The 15,708-nt window shown below is 32.4% G+C and overlaps 2 protein-coding genes across 2 annotated transcripts; one reads left to right on the top strand and one right to left on the bottom strand.

The window, feature by feature from the left end:
• The first annotated feature begins 3,332 nt into the window (after positions 1–3,332).
• LOC111417519 (pyruvate kinase-like) lies at positions 3,333–5,811 on the top strand. Its single transcript, XM_023049825.2, has 6 exons — positions 3,333–3,446; positions 3,871–4,012; positions 4,085–4,308; positions 4,360–5,184; positions 5,234–5,456; positions 5,508–5,811. The coding sequence occupies exons 2-6, from the start codon at positions 3,871–3,873 to the stop codon at positions 5,699–5,701; spliced, it is 1,608 nt and encodes a 535-aa protein (XP_022905593.1). The 5' UTR covers positions 3,333–3,446; the 3' UTR covers positions 5,702–5,811.
• Positions 5,812–10,132: 4,321 nt separating this feature from the next.
• Positions 10,133–14,389, bottom strand: LOC111417520 (pyruvate kinase-like). Its single transcript, XM_023049826.2, has 7 exons — positions 14,323–14,389; positions 11,939–12,046; positions 11,779–11,887; positions 11,501–11,724; positions 10,435–11,452; positions 10,226–10,382; positions 10,133–10,161 (listed from the first exon to the last, which is right to left on the bottom strand). The coding sequence occupies exons 2-7, from the start codon at positions 11,966–11,968 to the stop codon at positions 10,149–10,151; spliced, it is 1,551 nt and encodes a 516-aa protein (XP_022905594.1). The 5' UTR covers positions 11,969–12,046; positions 14,323–14,389; the 3' UTR covers positions 10,133–10,148.
• Positions 14,390–15,708: the final 1,319 nt, after the last annotated feature.

Raw genomic sequence — 15,708 nt, 5'->3', positions numbered from 1 at the left:
ACGTAATCGAACCAAGACGCCTAATCCATCTTTCTGGCTATTCTGTATGCAATACCGTACAGAACAAGGAGGACAAGCATAATGAACTGGGCAACCATCTTGTTGAAACCACATTTCTCTGTAGATATTGAATGGCACATCTTCTAAGAACAGAAAAACAGGCAATAATATTTTTTAGAAAAAGAAAAATAGCAAGTGTTATACCATTTTGGAATTTTGACTAAACAGGCCATCTTTTAAAATAACTTGCCAAGGGTGTTGTACTACTCCTTTGTTTAGAAATCGTGTGTCAAACTAAATAGACGTAAATTCTTTCAACCTTAACTCAATCAAACTAATACATTTTTTTGCAAAACTAACGACTTTTGTTGTTTGATTTGTGACTGCTATAGTAGCATGGTTCATAAGGAACACATTATTAAAAAAAAACACTATTAAATTGCGAACATTTTTGACCGTAATACCTAAAGATATGATGTACGGGAACGATTTTTAACATTTTCAATAATATGTCTATTACCACTTAACTAAGAGACATAGAATTTTTTTTTATGTTTACCAGAACAGATATGAGTAGGCCTCTCACCCGGTGCCTGCTTTACGTAGAGTATCGGGACATCCTGTATACATTTATTTTACAAATTAACTGTCTATCATTTATTTACCTATATACTGTCTTGCGGTCACAATTATTCTTTTCAGAGTAGGCTATGAAAAAGAAACCTTTTGTCTGTCATTAGATTGTTAATTTTTAAATATTATGTTATAAAATCTTTTAGATTTTAGATCTCGGACCTTTTTAAATCAAGTAACAATATATGAAACAGTTGATAGAACTAAAGACCATGCCTTAAAGAATTATTTTCTTTCAGAGTGGGCTGTGAAGAGAGAAGCTTTTGTCTTTCATTACATTATTAATTTATAGTAATTGAAGACGCAAGTTTCCTCTTCATGGCCTACTGAGATAAAATATCTATTAATGTATACTCGTGATCTTTTTAAATGAAAATAAGAGAAGGATGGCTAGCTCGGGGTCGGGGACGGTCGGGTTGGTTTACTTTGAAACCCTGCGCAAGGCTAAGGGGCCGGAGTAATCACGACGGCCAAAGCAGGTAGAGAAAGAGTAATTTAGAATTTGTCACTACGGGATTTTTAAATAGGTTTATTGTAATAAAAACCAGCTAAATATTCGATTAAATTATCGAAAATAGCATAATAAATTATTTAATGTATTATGTTTTATTAAAAAATGATTTTTGGAAAACAAATAAAAATTGTTCCTAATTTAAATAAATTTTATGATGATAACTATTAAAATATAAATACAGAAAAAATATTAAATGATAATATTATTACGTTTTTCAACGTGTTTCAATTATTTTTTCTAATTTAAATCAATTTCATGATGATAATATATTAAGATATTAATACTGATTAATTATTAATATTATTACAGTATGATTCAGCACTATTTTAATCATTTAATCCTTATTTTGAACATTTTTAGATGACTTGAAGACAATTTTGGATTATCTTAACTAATTTTAAATGAGTTTACTAGATTTTAAGCGGTTGCAGCTAATTTTATGTGTCCCTAGAAGATTTTGCAAGGTTTTAAAACATTTCAGATAATTTTCAACCAGTTTAAATCGATTCAGCAATTTCACGCCATTTTAGATTGATTTTCAACAATCTTAGGTGAGTTTAGATGATTCCAGATGATGTTATAACGTTTTGAACTATTTTTTGAACATTTTTGGATGATTCTAAGATAGTTTTAGATGATTTTGACTGGTCTGAGTGGCTGCAGTGGTCCTACAAGATTTTAGAGAATTTTGAATGGTTCAAGTCGATTTTAAACAATTTCAAATGATTCTCAACCATTTTAAACTGATTAAATAATTTATACCAATTTTAAACTCAATTTCAACAGTTTTAAGTCATTTTAAATTCCAGATGGCATTATACCGTTTTAAACTATTTTTTGAACATTTTTGGGTGATTTAAGTCGGTTTTGGATGATTTTAACTGATCTTAAATAATTTTACTAAATATTAAGTTTCTGCAGATGATTTTACGTGTGTATAGAAGATTTGGCAGGATTTTGAACAGTTTTTGACGGTTTGATCTTCAACCATTTTAGATAGTTTCTAAATGATTTTACTATATTTTAATTGATTTTGAGCCGCTGTAAACTGATTTACAAGATTTTTAAACGATGTAAGATGGTCTTCAGATTCACCATTTACTGGTGAATGGTCCTCTATTATCATCATAAAACTTATTTATGAAATTAATTAATTCTTGTATTGACAAGGAGGTTTACCATTAATAGAAACAATTAACTATTTAAAAATCCCGTAGTGACAAATTCTAAATTACTCTTTCTCTACCTGCTTTGGCCGTCGTGATTACTCCGGCCCCTTAGCCTTGCGCAGGGTTTCAAAGTAAACCAACCCGACCGTCCCCGACTCCGAGCTAGCCATCCTTCTCTAATTTTCATTTAAAAAGATCACGAGTATACATTAAAATAACTACTTTAATAGATGTAATACCAAAAATAATTCTTTAAATCAATAGATACTCTGCCTACTATTTAATAGTATTAATTTACATTAAAATGACTATTTTAATAGATGTAATAGCAATAACCATTTTTTGAATCAACTGTTAAATAGTAGATAAAATATGTATTAATTTACATTAAAATAACTATTTTTATAGATATAATAATAATAATCATTCTTTAAATCATCAAATAATCAACTCTAAATGAATTATTAATCAATTATACTTTTGTATAAAATATTAATTTTTTTATTTAATTTACGTTGAAACAACCGTTTGACATCAACTAATTTCAATAGAAATAATTGCAAATACAGCTATTTGCTATTTTCTGTAGTTTTTTTAACGAAAATTTAGTTAATTCGACTACTATTTTTCGTTCAGTGTATTTTGCACGCTTATTTGGCCACCCTGTATATTTTATGCCAATCATAACTGAAAAGGCAAAATCAAGGATGGATGCGAATCATGTTCGACTTAGGTTGGTTACTAATTATTACCTGCAAGGGTAATTAATACTATTATAATTTTTGTTATTTTATCAACGAAAGGTGTTAAAAAGGAATAAAGTAAATTTATTAATTTTATGAATTATGTATTTCCAAAACAAACATTGATAACTGATAACAAATCGGGATTTCCTATTTAAAAGTGATCGAATGCCAATTACAAACAGTGCAACGTCCACTTGATATATCAAATAATTTCGAATAGTAGTTATTTATAAATAATAATAATATTTATCAAGTTAGCTGTTAATGTTTGACGTTGTTGACAAAAAAATAACAACGTGGACGCAACGTTAAACGTTTTATTTTACTCTACAATTTATACACGGTTTTTTTACCCAACCCTGGTTTTAACGTAATCCCGATAAGGTGAGATCATTTTTTATTTCTATTAATAAATTATTAAAACGCAAAAATAAAAATTCCAAAATTTTTTCTAACCAATTCCAATCAACTCCTTTGCTACATATTTATTGCGTATTTTTTATAAAGTGCTATTAGTATTATAATTGCACTTTATTAATCATTATTAATTGACAAGTGAAAGTTTTCGATGCAATGGCTCCGAATAACTTTCAATTGTATCTAATATTTCTATCAAATATCTTCCAACATTTCCGAAATGTTCCTCAATTGCTTCCAATGTCACTCTAAATTACTTACAATTATTCTTAATAAACGCAGTGATGACTCCTAATTGTTCATAAACTTTCTGTAAAGCTCCCAATTTCTACCATTACCTTTGAAAGGATGAAGAATCATTAGAATCCTCTAAATCATTGTTTTATTTTAGATGGCTAATGTAATATCGGATAAAGTCCCCAAAGGGCAGATGCAAGCCTTGCAGGCTATGACTCAGCTGGATCATATCTGCGCTCTTGACATCCATTCATTAGCCCCTAGAACTCGACTTACCGGAATAATTTGCACTATTGGTAATAAAACATAAAAATCAATACTACCCAAAACTTTCTTTAATTCATTTATTTTTTTACAATAAATTTTAGGACCATCATCTCAAGATGTTGACCGTTTGGTTGACATGTTGAAAACTGGAATGAATATTGCTCGATTAAACTTTTCCCACGGTACTTATGAATATCATTCAACGACGATTACAAATGTTAGAGCTGCTGCTGAAAAGTATGGACAAGAATTAAATTGTAAATATCCCGTTGGAATCGCTTTGGATACTAAGGGACCGGAAATTCGAACCGGTTTATTAGAAGGGGTAATAAAATTAGTACATTAAATAATTTTGTAATTAATTTATTTAAAATAGGGTCCTTCAGCTGAAGTGGAACTAGTAAAAGGCGAAGAAATTAAAGTAACAACTGATAAAGCATACGCTGAAAAGAGCAGTGCCCAAGTGCTTTACGTCGATTATGATAATATAACCTCAGTGTGTCAGCCAGATAACCACATTTTCATCGATGATGGTTTAATGTCGCTTAAAGTGGGTAGTATTCAAGGTCAAACCATGGTTTGTACCGTTGACAATGGAGGAAAGTTGGGTAGTAAAAAAGGTGTAAATTTACCTGGAGTAAACGTCGATTTACCAGCTGTTTCCGAAAAGGATAAAGCCGATTTGCAATTCGGCGTTGAACAAGGCGTCGATATGATTTTCGCCTCGTTCATTCGTAACCCAGAGGCGGTGGGGGAGATTCGAAGTATTTTGGGCGAACGTGGAAAAGATATTCAAATTATTTCCAAGATTGAAAGTCAACAAGGTATGAACAACATCGAAGGGATTATTGAGGCTTCCGATGGAATTATGATTGCTCGTGGTGATTTGGGCATTGAAATCCCAACGGAAAAGGTGTTTTTGGCTCAAAAATCCATTCTTGCCAAATGCAATAAAATTGGCAAACCCGGAGTGTGCGCCACACAAATGTTGGAGTCAATGACTTATAAACCAAGACCAACACGCGCAGAGAGTTCTGATGTAGCTAACGCCGTTTTGGATGGAGCTGATTGCGTGATGCTTTCTGGTGAAACTGCGAAAGGAGATTATCCTCTGGAATGTGTTGGAACTATGGCTAATATTTGCAAAGAAGCTGAAGCTGCCGTTTGGCATAGACAATTATTTAATGATTTGAATGCTAAGGTAATTTATTTTTAACTTATAGGACTATTTTATATTGATTTATTTTTAGATTATCCCACCAATTGATCCAGCGCATACAGTTGCTATTGCAGCTGTTGAAGCTTCAACGAAATGCTTAGCTTCAGCAATTATTGTTGTGACTTCATCTGGAAAATCAGCTCATTTATTGTCAAAGTATCGTCCTAGATGCCCTATTATTACTGTTACTAGAAATGCTCAAGTTGCTCGTCAATGTCATTTGCACAGAGCTTGTCGTCCAATCATTTTTGAAGGTGATTAATCTTTTAAATTAAACGTTAAATTAATTTTCTTTTTTTTTTTAGATGAACGTGTCGATGATTGGTTACACGATGTTGATGCTCGCGTCCAAGCTGGAATAAATCATGGTAAAGTGCAAGGTTTTATCGAGAGTGGTGATCCAGTGGTGGTTGTTACTGGATGGAGACAAGGATCAGGTTTTACAAACACCATGAGGATCGTGTTAGTAACCGATACTCTTGAATCTGTGGTGTACTGAAAATGTCCTCTCTTCAAAATCCAAAATCATTCTTTTTCCAGTTCTATTTACCAGTTTTTTCCTTTTGAAAAATTTGTATATTTGCTATTATAAATACACTATTATCTATTTTTTTTTCTTTTCAGTTATGTCTATTAAAAAAATCAACCAAAATCTCACCTCCATCGGAGAAGAAATTATTATTTAGACATAAGAATATAAAAATATTTTTAATTTATAACTTATTTATAACAATTAAACTTTGGTCCTTAAATAATTGGACCGCTTTATCCATCACTTGACTAACCAACAAGTGAACAATGTTGAGAAAAATGAGATTTTCGTTTTCATCTCTAAAAATATAAGATTTCTTAGAATATTTTTATTACAGAACACTGTTGACAGCTATCACAAGCACAGAAGCCGCTTGGTACGTTTTACGATTATACAGGATGTTTCTGTAAGTCGTGGCATAAATTTAACCACAAATACTAGAGTTAAAATGATTCGTGTAAAAATTTTTTAAGTAAATAATCTAGAATTTGATTTTGTACTTTAAACTGGTTTTTATTTTATATAGAATTTAAGTCTAACCAGTTTCGGCTCTTGGCCATCTTCAGAGACACTACAAATAGATTAACAACTCTCATCTTATCCATTTTACAAACAAGTTACTTAATGTTTCTTTTTCTTTTGTTAAAAAAGATCACATATCAAAGTCGAAATCAGAATATTACACTGCGAGAAATGGATTGTACTATGCACTAAAAATATACTATAAGGTATAATACTTTACTACGGAAAGTGACAGCGAGACGAGATTGTATTCAGTACAATAAATATAATGAATAATACAATGAATTGCTGCATGTATAATATTTTTTCTATAATACGATTCGTACAATCTATTTCTTTCAGAGTAGTTACTAACTTACAAAATTAAAGTTTAAAAAGTTGTAAAATGAAATTAAGGACAAAGTGTTAGAGAACTTTCCAAAGAAACTTAGGAAAAATTCAAGAATCATCATGTCACTTAAAAATCGACGATCCTTTTTTAATCAACGTGAAATGATACAAAAAAACATTTTAAAAATAACTAGAAAGTGCGGAAAAGTGACTAACACTAGATTAACTTCAGTTATAAAATTTCTATTATACAGTATGTCCCCGGATCGAGTTACAAAGAGGAAAAAAAAATTTATTAATGATTTTTAAAACTTATCTCAGCATAAATAATGCGTTGGATATGTTCAAACCACTAAATCACACGAACTTTATATTCTAACTATAGAAGTTAACTAATTATTCCCATTTTTATGTAAAAATTAGACTTCTTAATTAAAAATTTTTCAAGTTCAATTTACGATATGTAACCATACAAACCATAAAAGTTACAACTTATGTTAGTGAAAAATATACGAACAAATCAAATTAAAATATGGCTAAAATTGAATAATAGTTATTTAAATGTAAATTTATGTAATAACACACTATGTAAGTAATAAATATTATTTATTTGTAAGTGAACAAATCCTCTTTCAAACAAATCACCTCCTAATTCGGCACACATTTGAAGACGAATTCTAAATTCTTTATAAGAATTACGATTTTCCGCCAGTGGTAGAGATTCTATTACATTAATTATTTTTAGTTTTAATAGTTCTGCATCATTTTGTAATGGTTCACTGTAAACAATTTCTTTCAATCGTCAAATAGGAGCATTTCGTCAAATCCATTTTTGATGAAATTATAAATTTAACCATTTGGCACAATGTGTGAATGGTAAGCTGTCTTGCTGAAAGTACACTGACCGTATAAAATTTAAGGGTAATTGGATTTACATCACTCCAATAACGACAATACTGGAAAGAAACAATGTCATTTGTTGAAAAGCTATTAGAGAAGCAGCGTCTTAATCATTTAGTCTCTTTGTCGGCTTCTTTATGGATAATACAGAACCCGTTTCCAAAAATTTTTTCATAAGTTGCGAGCCTCAACATGAGATTTTCTTGTGCCCGGATATTTTAGGTGGAATTTTTGTATAACTACACGAAAACATGATTCACCAGTACCATAGCACTGTACTAAATAAATTCTCTCTTTCACGGTTAACATTGCATGAAAAGACTTAATCTCACTAACATAAGCTTTAAGGTTTCTATGGTTACATATCATAAATGGAACTTGAAAAATTTAGAAAAAAGTCCAATTTTTACATAAAAATGGGAATAATTAGTTAACTTTTATAGTTAGAGTATAAAATTCATGCGATTTAGTAGTTTGAACATATCCGACGCATTATTAATGTTGAGATAAGTTTGAAAAATCAGTAACATACATTTTTTTCCTCTTAGTAACTCGATCCGGGGACATACTGTAAGATAACTAAGTTCTGGTTTAAAATGTCAACCTCAATTTTGACATATTTGTAATCTTCATTAAAAATCATTTAAAATGAGTACAAACACGACATATTTATCTCCAATATTAATGAAGTTATGGTCAACTTCCGGTTAAGTATGTCAACGTCAATTTTGACATATTTGTAATCGTCGTGAAAAATCCTTTAAAATGAGTCCAAACATGATACGTTTAATTCCAATATTACTCAAGATATAAGCAACTTCCGGTTTGAAATGTCAACGTTATTTTGACATATTCTTAATTTTTATAAAATGTCTTAATATTTGTCACAAAAACAAAAATATAATAAAAAAAAATCAAAAATTAAGGTTGGTATTAATATTTAAAAATTAAATTGCTATCTTCATTGTTACTAACTTCGGGTTTAATGTTTTTTATTCTAACCTTTTTGTTTTTGAGATAAGTGCGTGTTGTTTGCACTCATTTTAAAAGTTTTTTTTAATAAAAAATACATCATTAAAGAACACCATGAAATTGTCCATTTGTCTGTTATATGATAACTAACTTCAAGTTTAAAATGTCAATATCAATTTTGACATATTTGTAATCTTCATTAAAAATCCTTTAAAATGAGTACAAACACGACATATTTATCTCCAATATTAATGAAGTTATGGTCAACTTCCGGTTAAGAATGTCAACGTCAATTTTGACATATTTGTAATCGTCGTGAAAAATCCTTTAAAATGAGTCCAAACATGATACGTTTAATTCCAATATTTCTCGAGATATAAGCAACTTCCGGTTTGAAATGTCAATGCCATTTTGACATATTCTTAATTTTTATAAAATGTCTTAATATTTGTCACAAAAACAAAAATATAATAAAAAAAAATCAAATTAAGGTTGGTATTAATATTTAAAAATTAAATTGCTATCTTCATTGTTACTAACTTCGGGTTTAATGTTTTTTATTCTAACCTTTTTGTTTTTGAGATAAGTGCGTGTTGTTTGGACTCATTTTAAAAGTTTTTTTTAATAAAAAATACATCATGAAAGAACACCATGAAATTGTCCATTTGTCTGTTATATGATAACTAACTTCAAGTTTAAAATGTCAATATCAATTTTGACATATTTGTAATCTTCATTAAAAATCCTTTAAAATGAGTACAAACACGACATATTTATCTCCAATATTAATGAAGTTATGGTCAACTTCCGGTTAAGTATGTCAACGTCAATTTTGACATATTTGTAATCGTCGTGAAAAATCCTTTAAAATGAGTCCAAACATGATACGTTTAATTCCAATATTACTCAAGATATAAGCAACTTCCGGTTTGAAATGTCAACGTTATTTTGACATATTCTTAATTTTTATAAAATGTCTTAATATTTGTCACAAAAACAAAAAAATAATTAAAAAAAATCGAAATTTAGGTTGGTATTAATATTTAAAAATTAAATTGCTATCTTCATTGTTGCTAACTTCGGGTTTAATGTTTTTTATTCTAACTTTTTTGTTTTTTGAGATAAGTGCGTTATCTATGGACTCATTTTAGAGGGTTTTTAATGAAGATGACAAATATGACAAAATTGGCGTTGACGTTTCAAACCGGAAGTGATTGTATCTCCATTAATATTAATGTTAAATATGTCGAGTTTGGACTCATTTTAAAGGGTTTTTTATGAAGTTGACAAATATGTCAACAAAAAGTTCGAACTTTTTGGTTTTTTAAGGTAAATGTGTCATGTTTGGACATACTTTAAAGGTTATTTTATAAAGATTACGAATATAATAATAAAATTAAAGTTGACATTGACAACTGAAAGTTTTTTCACGGCTAAACCCGATACTTTCTAGTTCTAGGTCTAGTGTTAGTTCTAGTTTTAATTGTTATTTAGCGTTAGATTGTGGTATATTTTTATTGAACGAAAAGTAGATCTAGAACCAGAAACATTCGTGGTTAGCCGTGAGTTTCTCACAGTTATCACCTTTCATATTTCATTCATATTTTACAAGTTATATGAAATTCCCGGTATATTAGTTATTTAATAGAAATTAAATAAATACATAAAGATATAGAAAATAAATTTTAATTTATTGCACATCACTGAAAATAAAAAAAAATTTTTAGCAACTTTATCAATACATATAATTAAATGTGATAAACTTACACAATTCTTATTGTATCCACAAACTCGGAAGCTTGATTAAAACCAAAAACAACAACTACTCTATCTCCAATTTTAATAAATGTGTTGGTTTTGCCATGATTTATTCCAGCTTGAATTCGATCATCAACATCTTTTAACCAATCACTTTTTGGATTATCTACAAACACCATAAATTAATTGTCTTTAATCAACTTTATTAAAACATTAACTTTCAAAAATAAGTGGACGAATTCCTCTGTATAAATGAGATTGCCGAGCAAATTGGTGATTCTCAGTAATGGCAATAATAGGACATTTAGGGCGATATTTTGCTATTAATTGGCTCGACCCCCCAGTTGAATTAACAACAATAATCGCAGTGGCTAAAGATTTAATTGAAGCTTCAACGGCGGCTCTAGCAATTGTTTGAGATACATCAGATTTTAACTCATTTTGATAAATCGCAGCTTCAGCTTCTTTACAAATCTTATCCATAATTTTAACACATTCCACCGGATAATTCCCCTTAGCAGTTTCACCAGAAAGCATAACGCAATCAGCTCCATCCAAAACAGCGTTAGCTACATCGCAACTTTCTGCGCGAGTTGGTCTAGGATTTTTTACCATTGACTCCAACATCTGCGTGGCGCAAATTCCGGGTTTTCCCAGCTTATTGCATCGGGCTAAAATTGATTTTTGAGCCAAAAACACTTTTTCCGTTGGTATTTGAATGCCCAAATCTCCACGAGCAACCATAACCCCATCGGAAGCTTTAATAATCCCATCTAAATTATTCAAACCTTGATGATTTTCAATCTTGGAGATAATCAAAATATTTTTTCCACTATCTCCCAAAATATTACGAATTTTTGTTATCGCTTCCGGGGTTCGAATGAACGAGGCAAAAATCATATCGACACCTTTTTCAACGCCGAATAGTAAGTCGGATTTATCTCTTTCGGAAATATCGGGTAAATTAATATCAATTCCAGGTAAAGTAACTCCTTTTTTACTTCCCAACATCCCACCATTTTCAACGGTACAAATCAAGTTGGGATCTTCAACATTGTTCACTTTAAGTGATATTAAACCATTATCGATGTAGACCAAAGTATTCGTTTGAACAACTTTGGTTATATCTTTATAATCAACGTAAACTACATGAGCATTACTTTTTTCAGCGAATTCTTTATCAGTTGTTAATGTAATTTGATCGCCTTTATGAAGTTCAACTTCAGCGGAACCACCCTAAACGCAAAAAATTAAAAATCAATCCTAATTTTAAGTGTATTTTACCAATTCTAATAAACCAGTTCGAATTTCCGGCCCTTTCGCATCCAAAGCGATCCCAATGGGAAATTGGGTCTTAATTTGTTTGCCATATTCAATAGCAGCCGCTCTAATATTCGCAATTGATTCTCCATGCTCTTGATGAGAACCATGGGAAAAGTTCAATCTAGCAATATTCATTCCATTTTTCATCAAATCGATTAAAACGGGGATGCTACGAGATGTTGGACCTAAAAAATGATTAATTTTACAGCGATTTAGATTAACGAAAAAATGTTTGTTACCGATGGTGCAAATTATTCCTGAAAGACGAGTTTTTGGTGTGAAGAAACGGGGGTGAAAAGTGCAGGTGTTATTTAGATTGATTTGGTTCCACGTTGTTGTAAAGATTGTCTAAACTTATATAGTTAAGGAAGAGAAAGAAATTATAATAATTAAACGTACCTCATCGATTTTTTTACTAGTATTAGTCATTTTAGATTGGTGTGAAGAAATTTAGAAAGAAGAACGATTCTATATGATGATTTTGCATGGTATAATTTTCCTTTTATACTTCATCGATATTTTTACAAATAAACATAATAATAATATGGTTTTGTAAAACCCCATAAACAATCAATAGATATGAAACAACAACCGCAAATAAACAAGCATAATGATAATCAATTATTTGTGTGTGTATGTAGGAAAGCGGAGGGTATGCTACGCACACAGCACCTAGGCCCCAACGGGCCCCTTGTACATCCTCCTACACTGTCTCCGGCTACATCAACCAGCCTAAGGAATTTCCGAAGGCTAGGATGCAGCTCAGAGGTGTGTTCCTGATGCCATCTGTGGTCGGCCATTCCTCTCCGAAGTCTCTCATTCTGAGGTCTTGCAGAGTGGGGCATTCACACAAGATGTGTCGGACCGTCTCCTCGCTCTCTTTACAGAGGCGACAGAGAGGACTAATAGCAAGCTTAAGGTTATAAAGATGCTTGTTTACCTTACAGTGACCCGTGACGAGTCCCGTTACAGTTCGTAGAGCGTTTCTACCAAGCCTTACGAAAGACAAGGCTGCCTCTGCTGAAGGATAATGTAATACTTCCTTAGACAGATGGCAACCCTTAACCCTATCCCACCAGTTCATGAACTTTTTGTGGGTAAAATCTTTAATTATCTCAATCTGAGTTGATAAGGACGGAGCGATTATCGGTTCAGGCGAACATGGCGCTCGCTTGGCAGCCCTTTTGGCAAGCCTATCAGCGTGCTTGTTACCTGAACAAGTCGAGTGTCCTTTTATCCATTGAAGTATGACACAGTTATGCACTGCGGCCTTCTCCAATGTCAGATGACAACCCATAACAAGTCCTGAGGTAATTGTTATTCTACTCAGGGCTAAAATAGCTTGTCTACTGTCAGTATAAATTGTAAAAGTCTTACCTACCAAGTTGGATCTGACAATAACGTCAGCGGCAAGTTGTATGGCGATTAACTCCGCCTGTATGGCGGTGGTACTTATACCTAAAGGTTCAGATACGTGGAGTCGGAGATCGTACGAGAAGACTCCGGCTCCAGCTCCTTCCCGTCTCTTTGAACCATCAGTGTAGATTTTAAGGCTGTTTTTTACCTCTACTTCTGTGGAGCTTGGGTGGGTGAGATATTTCTTCGTAAAAATGTGTTGTAGGGGTGTAAAGTCCGTTACACACTCCAGAATTGGTGAGTAATCCACCATTTCATTCCAGAGATTGGCATTTTTACTATTTCTCTCACCCATTAGAATTCCTGCTGCTCGCAGTCGAGTCATGGTCACCAATGCCACCTCTTGGATGAACAAATGAAGTGGCGTTAGGTTTAACATGTTTTCCATGGCTGCAGTGGGGGTAGTCCGCAGCGCACCTGTAACATACAAACACGCAAGTCTCTGTACTTTATTAAGTGCAGTAGTGGATGTAGACTGTAGGGTCTTTGACCACCATACTACTGCACCATAAGTAAGCATAGGTCGGATTACAGCCGTGTAAATCCAGAGGGCATTTCTGGGTGACAAACCCCATGTCTTACCTATAGCCCTCCGGCATTGACCATGTCATTTTATTGTCAAGTGTGATGCCCAGATATTTAACTTCTTTTGACAATACCAATGGAGTATCAGCAAGGGATGGCATTCTGGGATTGCCAACCTTCCTCATCCGTGTGAAAAGAATCAACTCCGTCTTCTTAGGATTCACAGAGAGTCTTTGTTCGTCACACCAAGTCTCTATCAGTTTGAGAGCTACTTGCATCCTGTCAAACAGCACGTTTATATACTTGCCTTTGACGAGAATGGTTAAATCATCTGCGTAACCAACTGTGATAAAGTTGGCTTCGGCGAGGCGGTTCAAGAGGCTATCCAGGGTGAGGTTCCACAAAAGTGGGGATAGTACACCCCCTTGTGGACAGCCTCGAGTAACTCCTCCTTGAAGACTGACATCGCCAGCCCTAAGCTTAACTGTCTTATGTTTAAGAGTGTTCTCAATCCAACCACAAAGAGTCGGTGGAACATTATGCTCTAACAAGGCATCGTTAATACCAGAGAAAGTTGTTTTATCAAAAGCTCCCTCTATATCTACGAAAACCCCCAGGGCGGACTCCTTTAGGTCCAGCGCCCCACCAACAAAGCTGGTCACTGAGTGAAGAGCCGTTAGTGTGGACTTGCCCTGAGTGTAAGCGTGTTGATTAGGATTTACTGGTTTAGTTGGAAGACAAATCTCTAATATAGCGATCACACAGTCTCTCCAGAGTTTTCAAAAGAAAGGAGGAGAGACTGATTGGTCTAAACGATTTCGGTGTGAAATAATCAAGCTTACCCGGTTTTGGTATGAAGTTCACTGTGACCTCACGCCATCGACTGGGTATATAGCGCAGCGCCAGGCATGCTTGGAAGATTTCCAAGATTTCCAATCAATTATTTATTGCCGTTTTATTTTAAAACTGCTGAATTGATTTACAGATTTCTTTTATATCAAACATCTAAACTATTAATAATTGAATGTAAATAAAATTCGATGCACTTCAAATGGATTACTTTATTTATTTCTTTTTCTCTACCGATTATTATTTATTTCTAAACGAATTTATAATTTCTTAATCCTCTCCAATCTCAATTCTCTAAGATTCTGAGGGTAATTTGAAAATGAAAACATATAAAGAAACACTCAACAACATTTATCCTAAGAATGTTTTGTAACCAATTGACGTATTCTCCTGATGATGCTATAATATGCGGCAAAACCGGTAGAGAAAAAGAAACAAATAAAGTAATCCATTTGAAGTGCAAAAAAAATCGAATTTTATTTACATTGAATAAAAAATGGAAAGAAAATCATTAAATAATATATTAATAATTGCATTAATTATACAGGTCATCCACGACGACCGTTCATCAGAACTTTACAGGGTTCTAGCTAAAACAAAAATTTGATAATTCAGATTTAAGGATTATTAATTGCGTTCTCTTCGACTAAAATATTTTCAGATTTCTAGCACTTCCGGTTATACCGGAAGTCGCCACCTATTTTATTTTTTTAAATAGAACACCCTATATATTTTTACAAATTTAGATTTGTCTGTTTTCAAGGTTTATGAATAACTTTACTTTTTGCAATTTGATTCGGCCGTTCTCGAGTTATTCGAATTTTTCTAGAAAAATCTGCTCCAGCAGACATTTGTTAAAAAAATCAGAGAAAACTCGATTTTTGGGATATCAATTTAGGATTCAGAACATGCGTAAACAACGTGATGGAGTATGTTTTGGTGCCAAGTACGGCCGTCTAGAACGTTTGGTCACTTTACTACGGCACGTTAACTTTTCGAAATTTAGAAATACCATAACTTCATTTTTTTAAATGGCACCCCCATATTTTATTACTTAGTCGTCTTAGGTGTCTTATTTTACATCTTTTATATCAGATATGTCCTATACCTAACATTTATAGTTTGGTTAACACTAGGTTAAATATCATATCGATATTTAACCTAGCGTATAACCATATGAAGTGGCCTTTTGAAAATTTGCAGACTTCTGATGTTTGATGCCAGCTTTTTAGTAAAATATTTTCAGGTTCCGGGTACTTGGGGTTACACCGGAAGAGGTGACAATTTTCATATTTCAAATGGAACACCCTGTATTTCATTACATTTTTGAAATTTTTGTTCAATTTTAGGCCATTTGTATGTTGCAGCCGACACGTATG

The sequence above is a fragment of the Onthophagus taurus genome, chromosome 3 (genome assembly GCF_036711975.1).
Source record: "Onthophagus taurus isolate NC chromosome 3, IU_Otau_3.0, whole genome shotgun sequence".
NCBI lineage: Eukaryota > Metazoa > Arthropoda > Insecta > Coleoptera > Scarabaeidae > Onthophagus > Onthophagus taurus.
Note: the sequence above shows the minus strand (reverse complement) of the source record. Positions and strands in the feature narration are given on the sequence as shown.

Coding starts and splice junctions, on each gene's coding strand:
- LOC111417519 (XM_023049825.2), top strand. CDS start 3,871: ATGGCTAATGTAATATCGGATAAAGTCCCCAAAGGGCAGATGCAAGCC. Junction 4,013..4,084: donor CGGAATAATTTGCACTATTG/GTAATAAAACAT, acceptor AATAAATTTTAG/GACCATCATCTCAAGATGTT. Junction 4,309..4,359: donor GAACCGGTTTATTAGAAGGG/GTAATAAAATTA, acceptor TATTTAAAATAG/GGTCCTTCAGCTGAAGTGGA.
- LOC111417520 (XM_023049826.2), bottom strand. CDS start 11,968: ATGACTAATACTAGTAAAAAAATCGATGAG. Junction 11,453..11,500: donor GAACTGGTTTATTAGAATTG/GTAAAATACACT, acceptor TTTTGCGTTTAG/GGTGGTTCCGCTGAAGTTGA. Junction 10,383..10,434: donor TCGTCCACTTATTTTTGAAA/GTTAATGTTTTA, acceptor TGGTGTTTGTAG/ATAATCCAAAAAGTGATTGG.